The sequence below is a fragment of the Mesoplodon bidens genome, assembly GCF_964165515.1.
Source record: "Mesoplodon bidens genome assembly, chromosome: 7".
NCBI classification, from domain to species: Eukaryota; Metazoa; Chordata; class Mammalia; order Artiodactyla; family Ziphiidae; genus Mesoplodon; species Mesoplodon bidens.
In genome coordinates this window covers 56645257-56657567 of record NC_138164.1, presented here as the reverse complement: position 1 = coordinate 56657567, position 12311 = coordinate 56645257, and the positions used below count along the sequence as shown (strand labels likewise).

At 47.0% G+C, this 12311-nt stretch overlaps 1 protein-coding gene across 7 annotated transcripts in view; it reads left to right on the top strand.

Annotated features, from left to right (window-relative positions):
* Nucleotides 1–12311, top strand: part of LOC308620440 (synaptotagmin-9) — a 389294-nt gene that overhangs the window by 322049 nt on the left and 54934 nt on the right. For all 7 annotated transcript variants that reach the window (XM_081239989.1, XM_081239994.1, XM_081239995.1 and 4 more), the window contains one exon: nucleotides 1030–1143. In XM_081239989.1, coding sequence (XP_081096115.1) covers nucleotides 1030–1143 — 114 coding nt within the window. The remainder of the gene's footprint in view (nucleotides 1–1029; nucleotides 1144–12311) is intronic.

Here is a 12311-nt window from a genome sequence, read left to right as displayed (position 1 = left end):
TCATGCTCCAGCTATCATTCCTTTATAGACTGAGAAATAATTTATGATCATCTATATGTAAATGGTGATGAGTCAACCACTGGTTAAAAACCAAAAGGCTATAAAGGATCTCAATTTACCAGTCCTTGATTTCTTTATTTTGGGGGAGGTCACTCATATGCTTTCTTCCTCTTCCTGCTCTGAGGCACCTTTTAATAATAATTATTTAATAGTAACATGGAAAAGGATTATTTAATAATAAGGAAAAGGATTTACAAATAATAAGGAAAATAAAAAAAATAAGGAAAAGGGCTGTTTGCTGATAGAGGAGGCTTTGAAAATCCTCAGTCTGTATTTAGGGTATAATTTATTGTAAATGGATTTTTATTTGCTAACAATTCCAATAGATAGTCTCGATGTTCTTCAGAAAGACGACTGTTTTCCTGCCACTGTATACGCAGTGTGGCTTGTGTATATTTATGACTTAAAGTCATGTTTTGGCCTGTGAAGCACAAAAACCTTCCTGCAGCCAAGTTTTGTCAGTGCTAACATGCCCTTTACGTCCCACATTCCTTAATTGCTTCAGAACCCTCGCCTGATAGGTGAGCTGTCCTCACACCCTGATGAGAGGGGTAAGGTCATTGGCTACTCTGCACAGAAGTTTGGATTGCACTTCCACCTGAGGTGGCAGAAGCCCTGGCGAGCCAGCTGGGGTATTCCTTGAGGTCGGGCTGCCCAAGGGAGCTCTGTGAGGGGCGCAAGGAACCAGAGTCCAGCCCAGAGGCCACTCTCGTGGCTGCTGGATGTTTTTCTCCTGAGTCTGTCAAGAGCAGGAAATGTGACCAACCTGGTCCAGGTGGTGGCTGGGACTTCCCGGCCAGGTGAGAAAACAACCGGGGTTCCTTTCATCCAGGACACTTCCCCCACTTACCACCCACCAAAAATAGCAGCCATTCTTCTCACATCAAGAATCGGTGGTGTGGCTTCAAGGCTCCCCTCCAGCGGGGAGCCGGTCCCAGCCCTCCACCCTTGCTTTATTTCCTGGGACAGGTGAGTGTCCTCACGGACCAAGTGGAAGCCCAAGGAGAGAAGATTCGGGACCTGGAAGTGTGTCTGGAAGGGCACCAGGTGAAACTCAATGCTGCTGAAGAGATGCTTCAACAGGTAAGGGTGGATGGGGCCCAGGGCCTTGGGTCCTGCAGCCGCTCACGTGGGCAAGCCCCTTTCTGGGTCCACGTTACAGAGCTCGCTGCTTCCTTTCCTGTCCTGCCTGGAGGGAGGGTTGGCTGCTTAGCCTGTGGTGTTTACACAGCAGGTGAAACCGGAGTGGGGGGGCAGGGAAGGGCTGGCCTGGGAGGAATAACTTGTTGGGCTGGTTTGACAGATTCCCAGGGCACTTTCTCCTGGCTTGGTTCAGTGCAGAGCTCTCTGCTGGCCATGTCCCCCTCATCTTATCACACCAACCACACTGGACACACTTAACTGGCTAAGTCCTCATGACCAAGTAACCCACAGTTCGGGCATTGCACTGTTGTCGCCTTTGCCCTGTAGGTGGCATCTCGGGTTTTCGAAAGTCGATTAACTTATTTTGTGCCTCTTTCCTACCCTCACTCTTTCCCCTCTCACTCTGTGTGGCTTTCTTTGATAAAACCGATCACATATTACATAAATAATATTTTAATATAATTTAATACATATTAAAATGAAAAAAATTAGCTGCTCTTTTACCATTCAGAAACATCTCTTAAATGTCTTCTTGTTTCTCTTTGGGCCTTTTTGTTATATGTACATATAATATACAAAACACTATTTGCACCAGAGATATGATTTAGTCCTCAGCTTTTCTATGCTTAACGTCATAGAGTGAGTTTTTTTCCACTTTCAAATTTTGCTGTATCGTTGTCTTTACTATCACTTAGACCTTTTTTCTTTTTCTTTTTTTTTAGTAAAAGTATTATAATTGACTCTTCTTGAACAGTCTGACCCCATTGTAAATAACGAGCTGCAATTTTTAGGAAGAGGTGTTGAATTTTTATCAAAAGTCTTTTCCGAATCTGTTGAGATGCTAATTAGAAATTTTATTTTATGAACTCTAGTAATATATCTAATTAAATTCCTTAACTTGCATCATTTTTGCATTTCAGTTATTTTGAAAAATAAACCATGACTGTAGTTTATGTGTGTATGCTTTGTAGCTCCTGGTATAGTACTTGGCACATAAAAGGTGCTCACTAATTATTTAAAGAATGAAAGTCCATTTCTTAAAATGAGCGTGTTCAATTAGAAGACTGCCTATAATCTCCCTCCCCCACCCCCCAAGCTCTAATTTTTTTTTTTTATTGCTTTGGTCAGTATGAAATTCAAATTGTTTCTCCACAACATAGTAATGAACAGAGGCTTTGAATATGACCTTTGGTCTTAGGGGTAAATATCTTAGTTTCTAGGTGTTTCTTAGCTTTGAGTGCATTTGAAGAACTTTTTTTAAAATCAATATTTTTATGCAAATGTCTTTGTAGAAACTAGTTCCGACAGCTTGGAAGCTGTTATTAGTTTATCCTTTCATTGCTGATTAATAAGTTACCACATTCTTGGCTCCATTTGATTTTCTGTTTAAATTGTATGCCATTTCTCTTGCTTATCATATTCCCTGGAAATCTGAGTAGCAACAGGAGTGAATCTTTCTTTTTATTTACTCTTAAAAGTTGAATCTTTCTTTTGAGGACCCAGGAAAGAAAATAGCCTGGTGGAAAAATCTCAAATGGCAGAAAAGCATTTTCACAAGAGTGCATGGGACAACCCACTAGATTATATTTTCAAGACAGCAAAAATGCGGTTCTGGGTGGGGACCAGGGAGGAAGATGATGGAGGGGCTGTTAAAAAAACAAAAAAACAAAAAAACAAAAAACCTAGACAGACCAGGAAAATTTGCATGTGGAAGGGAACATGTCAGAAAAATGGCAGAAGGCCGATGTTTCAGGAAGGCAGTGCCTGGTGAGTAACCACCACACGATCGGAGGTCAGAAAATGGCCTATCGTAGTGCCTGAGCTCTCTGAGGTTGTCTTATCCTTCTAAGCATTATCCCATAGACTGGATTTTAGACTTTTAAAAAAGTCTTAAGCTCAACTGCCCCTTATATCCCATTTATTCTAAATCTTCTTTCTTGTGTGGGCTGAGGTAGCAGTCATGGGGTTTGCATGTACCGTAGAGGTGAACGTGTTGGCTTGGTATATTCTGGAGTGCGGTAGCTCTTATTTGCTACCTCTGGGGTTGAAAGATCTTCCTGAACTTAACCAAGTTATTTTTATGCCCATAACTTTGACTGTGTTCTCTCAGCCTTTCAAGGGTAAAATGAAAGGAGTGTGCAGTACTCCTTTCCTGGAGAATTCTGAGTTCATGTCATAGGCATTTGAGGCTCCGCTCCCACTCATGTGTTCTCTGGGCTTGGTGGTGCCTGAGCTGGAGATCATTGGGTTGCCAGCTCTAAATGCCACATTGAATGTTCTGCACATGCTGATGCTTTCCTGAAATCTGCTTGATACTGTTTGAAAAGACGCTTAATTCTTGCATCACAATGCTGATGTGATGCCATCTATAGCGTGGAGTACATACATAAGTGTCCTCTGAGCTGGGGATAGGCAGAGACTTGCCTGGTTAGACTGTGATATCCTGGGCCCCAGGGCTCATGGTAGGAGCAAGCATGACTCAGGTCCTTAAGGCAGAGAATGGAGGCAAACAATTGCCTCTTTCTTTTTTTTTTTTTAAATTAATTAATTAATTTTATTTTTGGCTCCGATGGGTCTTCATTGCTGTGCGCGGGCTTTCTCTAGTTGCGGTGAACGGGGACTACTCTTTGTTTGCAGTGAGCGGGCTTCTCATTGCGGAGGGTTCTCTTGCTGCAGAGCACGGGCTCTAGTAGTTGTGGCTCGTGGGCTCTAGAGCGCAGGCTCAGCAGTTGTGGTGCATGGGCTTAGCTGCTCCGCGGCATGTGGGATCTTCACGGACCAGGGCTCGAACCCGTGTCCCCTGCCCTGGCAGGAGGACTCCCAACCACTGTGCCACCAGGGAAGTTCACAATTGCCTCTTTCTGCCAGCCCTGAGCCAAGCCTGGCCTCCTGTTAGAGGAGCTCTGAAGGAGACCCTTTCACTGTCACAGCGTGGGGCCTTCTGACTGCCTATTGACACTGCTTCCCCTGGGGAGGCAGCTCCTGCTAGCCCTTACACACTGAATACATCCTTTCTAAAGGAGCCAGCCACTACTCAATTCTAGCTGACCACCCATGGAGGCCCATTACTGCTTCTCACAAGAAGCTGGAAATCCAGATGTAAAAATTTAAAGATCAGTCTTACTATTTTAAAAACATTGGCAACTAATTTAAATGAAAAAGAAGTATTGTGTGAACCACACAATATTTATTGTACCTTTAGGCCAAGCCTGGCCCACAGATCTCCAGTCTGCAACCTCTATTCCAGACTACGCCCCCTTGGCTGGCTAGAAGACCTCTGGGGGGACTTAAGGAAACCCAGACCCAACCAGCATCGTCCAAACCCTGTGTGTCCATGGGTTCCAAACCCCACTGTGCTGTCTCTCCCCACAGCTGTTCTCCTGACCAGTGTTCCCCACCCGACTCACGAGCCATGGACCCCTCAGTCTGGCTTGGCCTGGTCCCCTGCTAAGTGCTGATCTCTTAGCTCTCATCTGTTTTCTTCTGCACATTAACCCATCTGGTCTCCAGAAAGGGAGAGCATGAATATCCATGGGGTTAGACAGGCAAACCAGGACCAAACAGAACCAGCACAGAGGCAGGGTCACACGAGCCACGCATAGATTATAGACACATTTGAGGGCAAAATATTTCTTGTCTGCAGCCTGTTGCAGGAAACAGGGTGGGAATGGGGCAGCTACAAGCGTCTCTTGGAGCTGCCTGTGGAAACACCTACTCTGATATGGTCTCTGACTCACTGAGCGTGTCTAGATTCCCCGGGGAGGCTTCCCCATTAGGAAGAGACATCTCCCAGGAAATGTACAAGTGGGTCTTCAAAGGCCCACAGCCTGAGTCCATTTTCACCTCCTTTTTTTTTTTTTTTTTTGCGGTACGCGGGCCTCTCACTGTTGCGGCCTCTGCCGTTGCGGAGCACAGGCTCCGGACGCGCAGGCTCAGCGGCCATGGCTCACGGGGCCAGCTGCTCCACGGCATGTGGGATCCTCCTGGACCGGGGCACGAACCTGTGTCCCCTGCATCGGCAGGCGGACTCTCAACCACTGCGCCACCAGGGAAGCCCTTCACCTCCATTTTAAGCAGGTCAAGGCATTGCCCAGCTGCATCTTTGAGGGCTGTACACTGAACAATCCGAGCCCAGAGCCCAGAATAACACCCCAGGAATACAGGTGTGGACCAGCGCCCTCCCCATTGTGATTGGCCTAGACCATGTTGGCAACAAAATCTATCACAGAGAGAGAGTTCCTTATGCTCTGTGATGTATTTGAAGTCCCTGGTGACTTTTTCTAAAGTGGCCTCCATGGGTTCTCTGGGGTCCTGTCGGTTCCTGCCCCACAAGCTCCTCTGCCTGTGATCACTGACCCTTCTCCAGTGGGTGATGATTTCAGGGAGGAAGCGATGCTGTTCAGTGGAGAAGAGGTCTTATACAGAGCCGGCAGCCAAATGGAACATTTTCCAGAGGTTGGCCATTGACAGGTGTAATCAATGCCAAGCGCAGCAGCCATGTTTAGTGCCAAAAAGAAGACAGGATAGGGAACCCAAGGCGGGAGGAAGAAAGGATGCAAAGCTCCTTGTGAGGACACAGCCCAGCTTTGGGGAAGCCTGGAAGGACACCAGGCTCTATCTCAGTCCTCCAACCTGACCCGGAGCCCCAGGTGTCAGGCAACCTCATTATGTTGGCTGCCTTTTAGGTGAGGTGTGGAGAGTGACAAATTTAGGGCATTTGGAGTCCATGGACATGACTTTCTGCAGATTCACCACTTGTGGTTGATCTGGGGAAGTCAGTGAACCTGTGCCCTTATTTATAGAGAACAGAGATGACATTGTGGACTCTGCGCTGCCCACCTCCTAGAGCTGTAGTACAGTTGTTGCAGTTTTGTTAAAACTGGACTGTCACACAATGGCCAGGGGGTTATGGGACCCAGGACACTAGGCCCTGTTCCTGCCCTTGAGACGAGTGAGGGAACAGTGTGCCCAGGTGTGTGAACTCAGCAAAGCGTCGTCAGCACCTAGCTCATAAATTCCCCGAGAGCACCTTTAGGGAGGTATTTCTACCTCAGGAAGGATATTAAACAGAGCTATGCACCTGACCCTGTGGGAGCACAAATCTGTCCGAGGAAACAGGACACTTGAGTGAAGAAAAAGGGGATTTGCCAGTTATTCCCTAAAACTCCCCCTGGGAGATTTGTGAGGCAGAGATAACTGCTTTCCTCAAGTTTATCTCCTTTGATGTTGGATCTCCAGACCGCAGTGTGAGGCAGGTGCTTTACCCCTTTTTACAGGTAGGGGACTGAGGTTCAGAGAGGCGATTTGGTTAGTGGGGACTGAGTCTGGACTCAAACCCAGCTTGACTACGCACCCCTCTCCCTGAAAGAGGCTTCCCGGCAAGGCCTGGGCCTCTTACTTCAAAGGGCAGAGGGACATATTTTTCCTTTCAAGTCGTTCCATGGCCCATTCTTTCATTCTGGTTTCAGGTTGCCGGTCTGGCTCCAGTCCCCTGTCATTGGTCAGAAACTCCCTGGGTCAGGTTCCACACTTAAAGTTGGAAGTAATCGCTTCAAGATGTGGCCCTTTAAGGAGAGCAAAGTTGAAAGGCAAATTCTCTTTATCAGCTCCAGTCAGACACTGAGCTTTGGGAAAAGGAAATGATGGTTTGCTCTGAGATGGAGGCTTTTTTTTCATCTCCCAGAAAGGAGATGTATTTGTCCTTCTGGAAGAGATTACTGGTAGTGGTGAAGTGAGGGGGTGAGTGATAATTTTGTTCATTGGTTTTCTTCATTACCCAGTTTCATGGTCCTGCCTAGTAAGAAACACAAACCACCGTCCTCCCATACCACCCCTCCTCAGCCCTTGCCCTCTCTCATTTACACAGGCAGCCTTGAACCAATGAGGAGAGCAGACACTACTGCTGCTTATGAAACCTCTGCCCCTTATCTCCAGCCCCCTGTCTCCCCATTCCCCCCCACCCCATTACAGTAGCTCTATGATTCCAAGAGATCCCAGCAGGATCCCACCCTGCAGGTCTCAGTAGGTGCCAAGCGTTGCCTTCGTGCTCTGGACAAACAGGCTGGATCAGAGATCACTGTAGTCTTGGGGATGGGAGCTAAGGATCCAAGAATGTTACTCTTAAGGGGTAGACAGAATAAAAGATGCCAGCAGAGAAGACAAAGGAGAAAAAAGAAAGGTCAGGAAAATGGGACTTCCCAGGTGGTCCAGTGGTTAAGACTCCGTGCTCCCAATGCAGGGGGGCTGGGTTCGATCCCTGGTCAGGGAACTAGATCCCACATGCTGCAACTAAGACCCTGTGCAGCCAAAATAAATATTTTTAAAAAGAAAGAAAGGTCAGGAAAATGGAAAGGGAGGGTGGCTCACACTAATGAGGGGATGCAGGGTGAGTCAGTGGGTTGAGAGCTGAGAGGTGAAAGTTGCCTCGGAAAGTTGGAACGCTGGTCCCAGAGCCAGGGCTCTTTCTGTGTTCTGCTGAAGGCAGAAGCTGGGTTGCAGGCATGCAGACGTTTTCCTGAGAAGCGACAGGAAGATGAGGAAGAAGAGGCAGCAAAGAGTGGATTATTCTTTTCAGAGCTTGGCTGTGAGGGGGAGAGGGGAGGGAGGAGAAAAAGCTAGCGTTCCCCACACGCAGAGTGCGTTTGCCTAGCCTGAGCACTAAGGAGCTGATGGTGGTCCCTGGAGGGGAAGGAAGGTCAAGAGGGAAGGTTCTTTCGAATGTCAGAAATTTGATCATGTTTATAGCCTGAGGGATGGAAGCTGATGGTGAGGGAGAGATTAAATGCCTGTCAGAGCAGATGATTAATGGGCCTACCCTAGAGTAGTGTAGACTTGGTGAGAACTTCCTCAAAGGCAGGACAGAGGTGAGGGAGGGCCCAGGTCCCTGTGAGCAGGCGTCATTCCGCACTACCGGCTAGAGGGAGAAACAGGACCAGGAGGACTCAGAACAAAGCCAAAAGCTACTGGTTAACCAGGGAGTTACCTGAATCTTCATTCAAGCTGCGTGAGGATGGCATGGAGGACTGGTCAGCAACAGGAAGGTGGGTCAGGTGGAGCAATTCAGGAGCAAACTCTGGAATCATTGTGTCCTTTAACATATGCTTTTAATGTGCAACCTGGAAACTTATTGGGCTGGGAACAGTTTTTAAAGATAGAAGAACCTGACAGAGAAGTCGGCTGTGTGCAGTTATGTCAGACTAACCTCGGAAAAGGAGGTGCAGGCTTGCCTTCTCGAAGACATGGATTCAAGAGAGAGGAATGAGAGATGATTCTGGGAAACTTTGAAATAGGAAGGATGTAAGTTCAGTGACTGATCAGATGATCTTTAAAAGTCTTTTCAGTAAATATGAGGAGAGGTTATTTAAGGAGAAGAAGGGGATAGGGTGGGGTTTAGGGCTCGAGGAGAATGGAAAGGTCTGGAACAATCTCTGAAAGGAACCAGCCAGAGATGAATACAAGTTTTGCCAGGCAGTGTTGGAAGATCAGCTGTAATTAGATAGCGTAAATTTGTGTGGAAACCAATTGGCATCATTAAGTGACTTTTACCAGCAATTCTCAGGCCATGGGGAGTGGAAACATAGACAAAAGTCTTTGAGGTTTGGCATGGAGTGGGCGCTGGTGTAGCAAATACACTTCAGATCTAGGGGCAAGGATGCGTCAGAGGAAGACTTTTCTGGTGCAGAAATGATACAACTGAAATGACAGGCCTTAAGGTATAGGGTGGATAAGGAGGCAAATATTGCTTAAAGGAAGTTGATAAACTAGGAAAATAGGGAGTTATTAAGTAACTAGTAGCCACAGAAGAAGAAATTAAAGATGATTTGAGTGACTAAATGGGCCAGTTGAAAAGTCAGAGGATTGTGGCCAGAGGAGAGAATTTCAGAGTTGAAGATTTTAGAAGTGAAGGACACATGTTCTGGATCAAGACGAGGGTCAGGCTGTGGCCATACTACTGAGAAGCTGAAATGAGGTGGAAGCAAAGCCTGTCGGTGTCAAGGTCAAGAAATGTGAAACCAGGGTGGACACTGAGTGAAAGATTGATTAACAAGGATATCAATGGAAATGGGAGGCTATCTTGGGGTCTGGATATTTGGGGAGAATGTGACTTAACTGAATGGTGCTGCCTTAGAGGAGGAGGAGGGCAGAGGTAGGAGATCTGGAAGAAGCAGTGTGTAATAGGGAGAAAGGTGTTCTGTAACTTGGGTTGCTGGAGCAGAACGGTCTCTACTTGAGAGGACTGGGAAGGACATGTCATGTCATGCAAACGTCAGGGTTCGGTTTCTGCTGGAAGTAGAAAGAGCAGTTTAGAATGTAGGGTATTTATATCCTATTAAGACAACTAGGATAGAGGTCACAGTACATAACAGTGGCTGGAGGCCATGCCGGGCCGGGAGATGGGGAAGTGGAGCTGGGCTGGGATAAGGCTGTCAAAGGCTGATTTTGAGTTCAGGGAGTAGGACAGTACTTATTGATGACAAGGACCAGGGGTGATCATAATGAAAGGGGGAAGCGCATGCTAATAGAATCTAGGAGGCAGTAAGGAGAAGTTTTGTTATCAGTGGACTATGTGAAATTAAGCAGCCCCAGGCTTCTCATTAAAACTTTGGTGTGTCTAATTGAAATGTCCACTTGGAATGTTAGTGTGACCAATCAGAACCCTGGCATGACCAATTGGAATGGCCATTGGAATGTTAATGCAACCAATTAGAATATTATCCTCATTAACTGGAACATTGGTATGACCAATTACAACCTGGCAGTTAAAACAGCCAGAGGGGGCTGCCCTGGTGGCGCAGTGGTTGAGAGTCCGCCTGCCGATGCAGGGGACACGGGTTCGTGCCCCGGTCCGGGAACATCCCACATGCCGCGGAGTGGCTGGGCCCGTGAGTCATGGCCGCTGAGACTGCACGTCTGGAGCCTGTGCTCCGCAACGGGAGAGGCCACAACAGTGAGAGGCCTGCGTACCGCAAAAAAACAAACAAACAAACAAACAGCTAGAGGGATTCTGGAAATAATGAAAGTAGAGTAGATTCTTAGCTTTCAAGAGAGATGCCTTCTGAGGCTTTTTTACATTCCACCAAGGCAGTATCTTGAATGCTGGTCAGTAGACAACTGCATTAAATACCTTTTTAAGAGACTCAGGAGCTCAACAGGGGCTGTACTTTTAACTCTCCTATCCCTAGGCCTTGGCATCTGGTAGCTGAACAAATGATGGAAGTCTCATGGAAGAAGATTTTCTGAGTTCTTAGCACTCCAAAGCAATTGTTATTATCCCATGGACCTTGAGTTCTAGAATCGTCCCTTTTTCCCTTTGTGCTGGTGGCTGGGAAGCTCACATACACATTGTACTCCATCTCTAGCTGTGAATAGAACTTTAGGGTATGAGTTTTATGCCGACAGTCACTCTGGCTTCAACTTCTTTCCTTAACCGCTTTAATTTTTACGGTTTATTTTTTAACTTGTGTAGCCTTTTTTTTTTTTTTTGGCGGTACGCGGGCCTCTCACTGTTGTGGCCTCTCCCGTTGCGGAGCACAGGCTCCGGACGCGCAGGCTCAGCGGCCATGGCTCACGGTCCTAGCCGCTCCGCGGCATGTGGGATCTTCCCGGACCGGGGCACGAACCCGCGTGCCCTGCATCGGCAGGCGGACTCTCAACCACTGTGCCACGAGGGAAGCCCGAGTTGTCTATTTTGCAAACTACCTCAAATCATTTCTGGAACAAAGCAGCTAGATGAAAGGATGGAGAGAAAGACACAGAATGAGGTGGTGGAGGCAAAGGGGAAGGTGGGGAAGAGGGAGAAGGATGTTGATAACGGAGCAGGCGGCATTAGGAAGGATTAGATCTTAAGATACTCAAGACCCAGAAATCCCATCTTCCTCACCCAGGGAAGAACATTTTAGGGCCTTTTATGGCCTGCATAGCCTTAGCACCAGGCCCTAGTAGATAGTATGTGTTCAACAAAATCTTAACAGTTTGAGCAGGTCTTTCCTGGGCTCAGTGAATATTTGTTGACTGGCTTTTTTCAGCATGTATTTTTTATTTCCCTTGAAATTCTTGGACTTCTTTCTCTGTTTGGGAAACAATGTGATACATTAAACAGAAATGAGTTTTGAAGCCAAACAGACTTTGGTTTTAAAACTAACTCTGCTGTTGATTGGCGTGTGCCCTTGGCCAAGACAGGCCAGTCTCCGGGCCCGTTTCTTCATCTGTAAAATAGGGATAGTAATGTTGACTGCCAGTTCCCTGGGAGGGTTTATTGAGAGGATGTATGTAAAGTACCCAACAGTGTCTAGCACAGAGGAGGCACTCAGTGCGTCTATGTCCACCCACCCCGAGCCCCAACACTGGACATACTTAGCTGGCTAACTCCTCATGACCAAGCAGCTTGCAGTTCTGGCATGGCACTGCTGCTGCCTTTGCCCTGTAAGCCAGCTTCAAGTCTGGCTGGCCCAGGAAGAGATGGGCTCCTCCGTCCAGTACTAAGCTCATTTTGCTGAATTCTTTGGCTTCTGGATACTCTCCCTCAGGTTAGCAGACGGACAGTTTGTAGCCCACCTTTCTGAGGTACTGATGGCCTTTTGCCTAGGGAGTCATGTTTTCCAAGTTAAAATCTCTGACTCGTGTGGTTTGGTTTTATGAGTTGAGGACAGTTCAGAACGTGAAATCATGGCTGTAGGGTCAGATTGTTGAGATCACTGTTCTTGTACTAGGGTTGGGTTGCCTAAGATGATACGGAAATTTCAGACCATGGCAGGATGCTGTGTCCTTTCCGTCAGCTCATTTGGCCGGTTACCCTCCTAGCATCATATCGTGGTCTCCTTGCCAGGACCTGTGTGTCCAATGTCTTCATGTGCCAAGATTTGGGATCTCACACAACATCACCTTTTGCCGATGGAGAAATGTTACCCCTGGACTTTGGGAAGTGATCCTGGCTTTTGAGGTCCTTCATAATTCCTAGTAGTGCTGAGAAGGTGTTTCACCTATCACCTTTGTTTGGTCTTATTTATGCTTATTAAGTGTATATATTAATGGCAGGTTGTTGTCTGCTACTGTTTTAGGCTTGGCAGGACTACTAATAACCTCCCTGGTCTGTCCTCAAAATAAGCAAA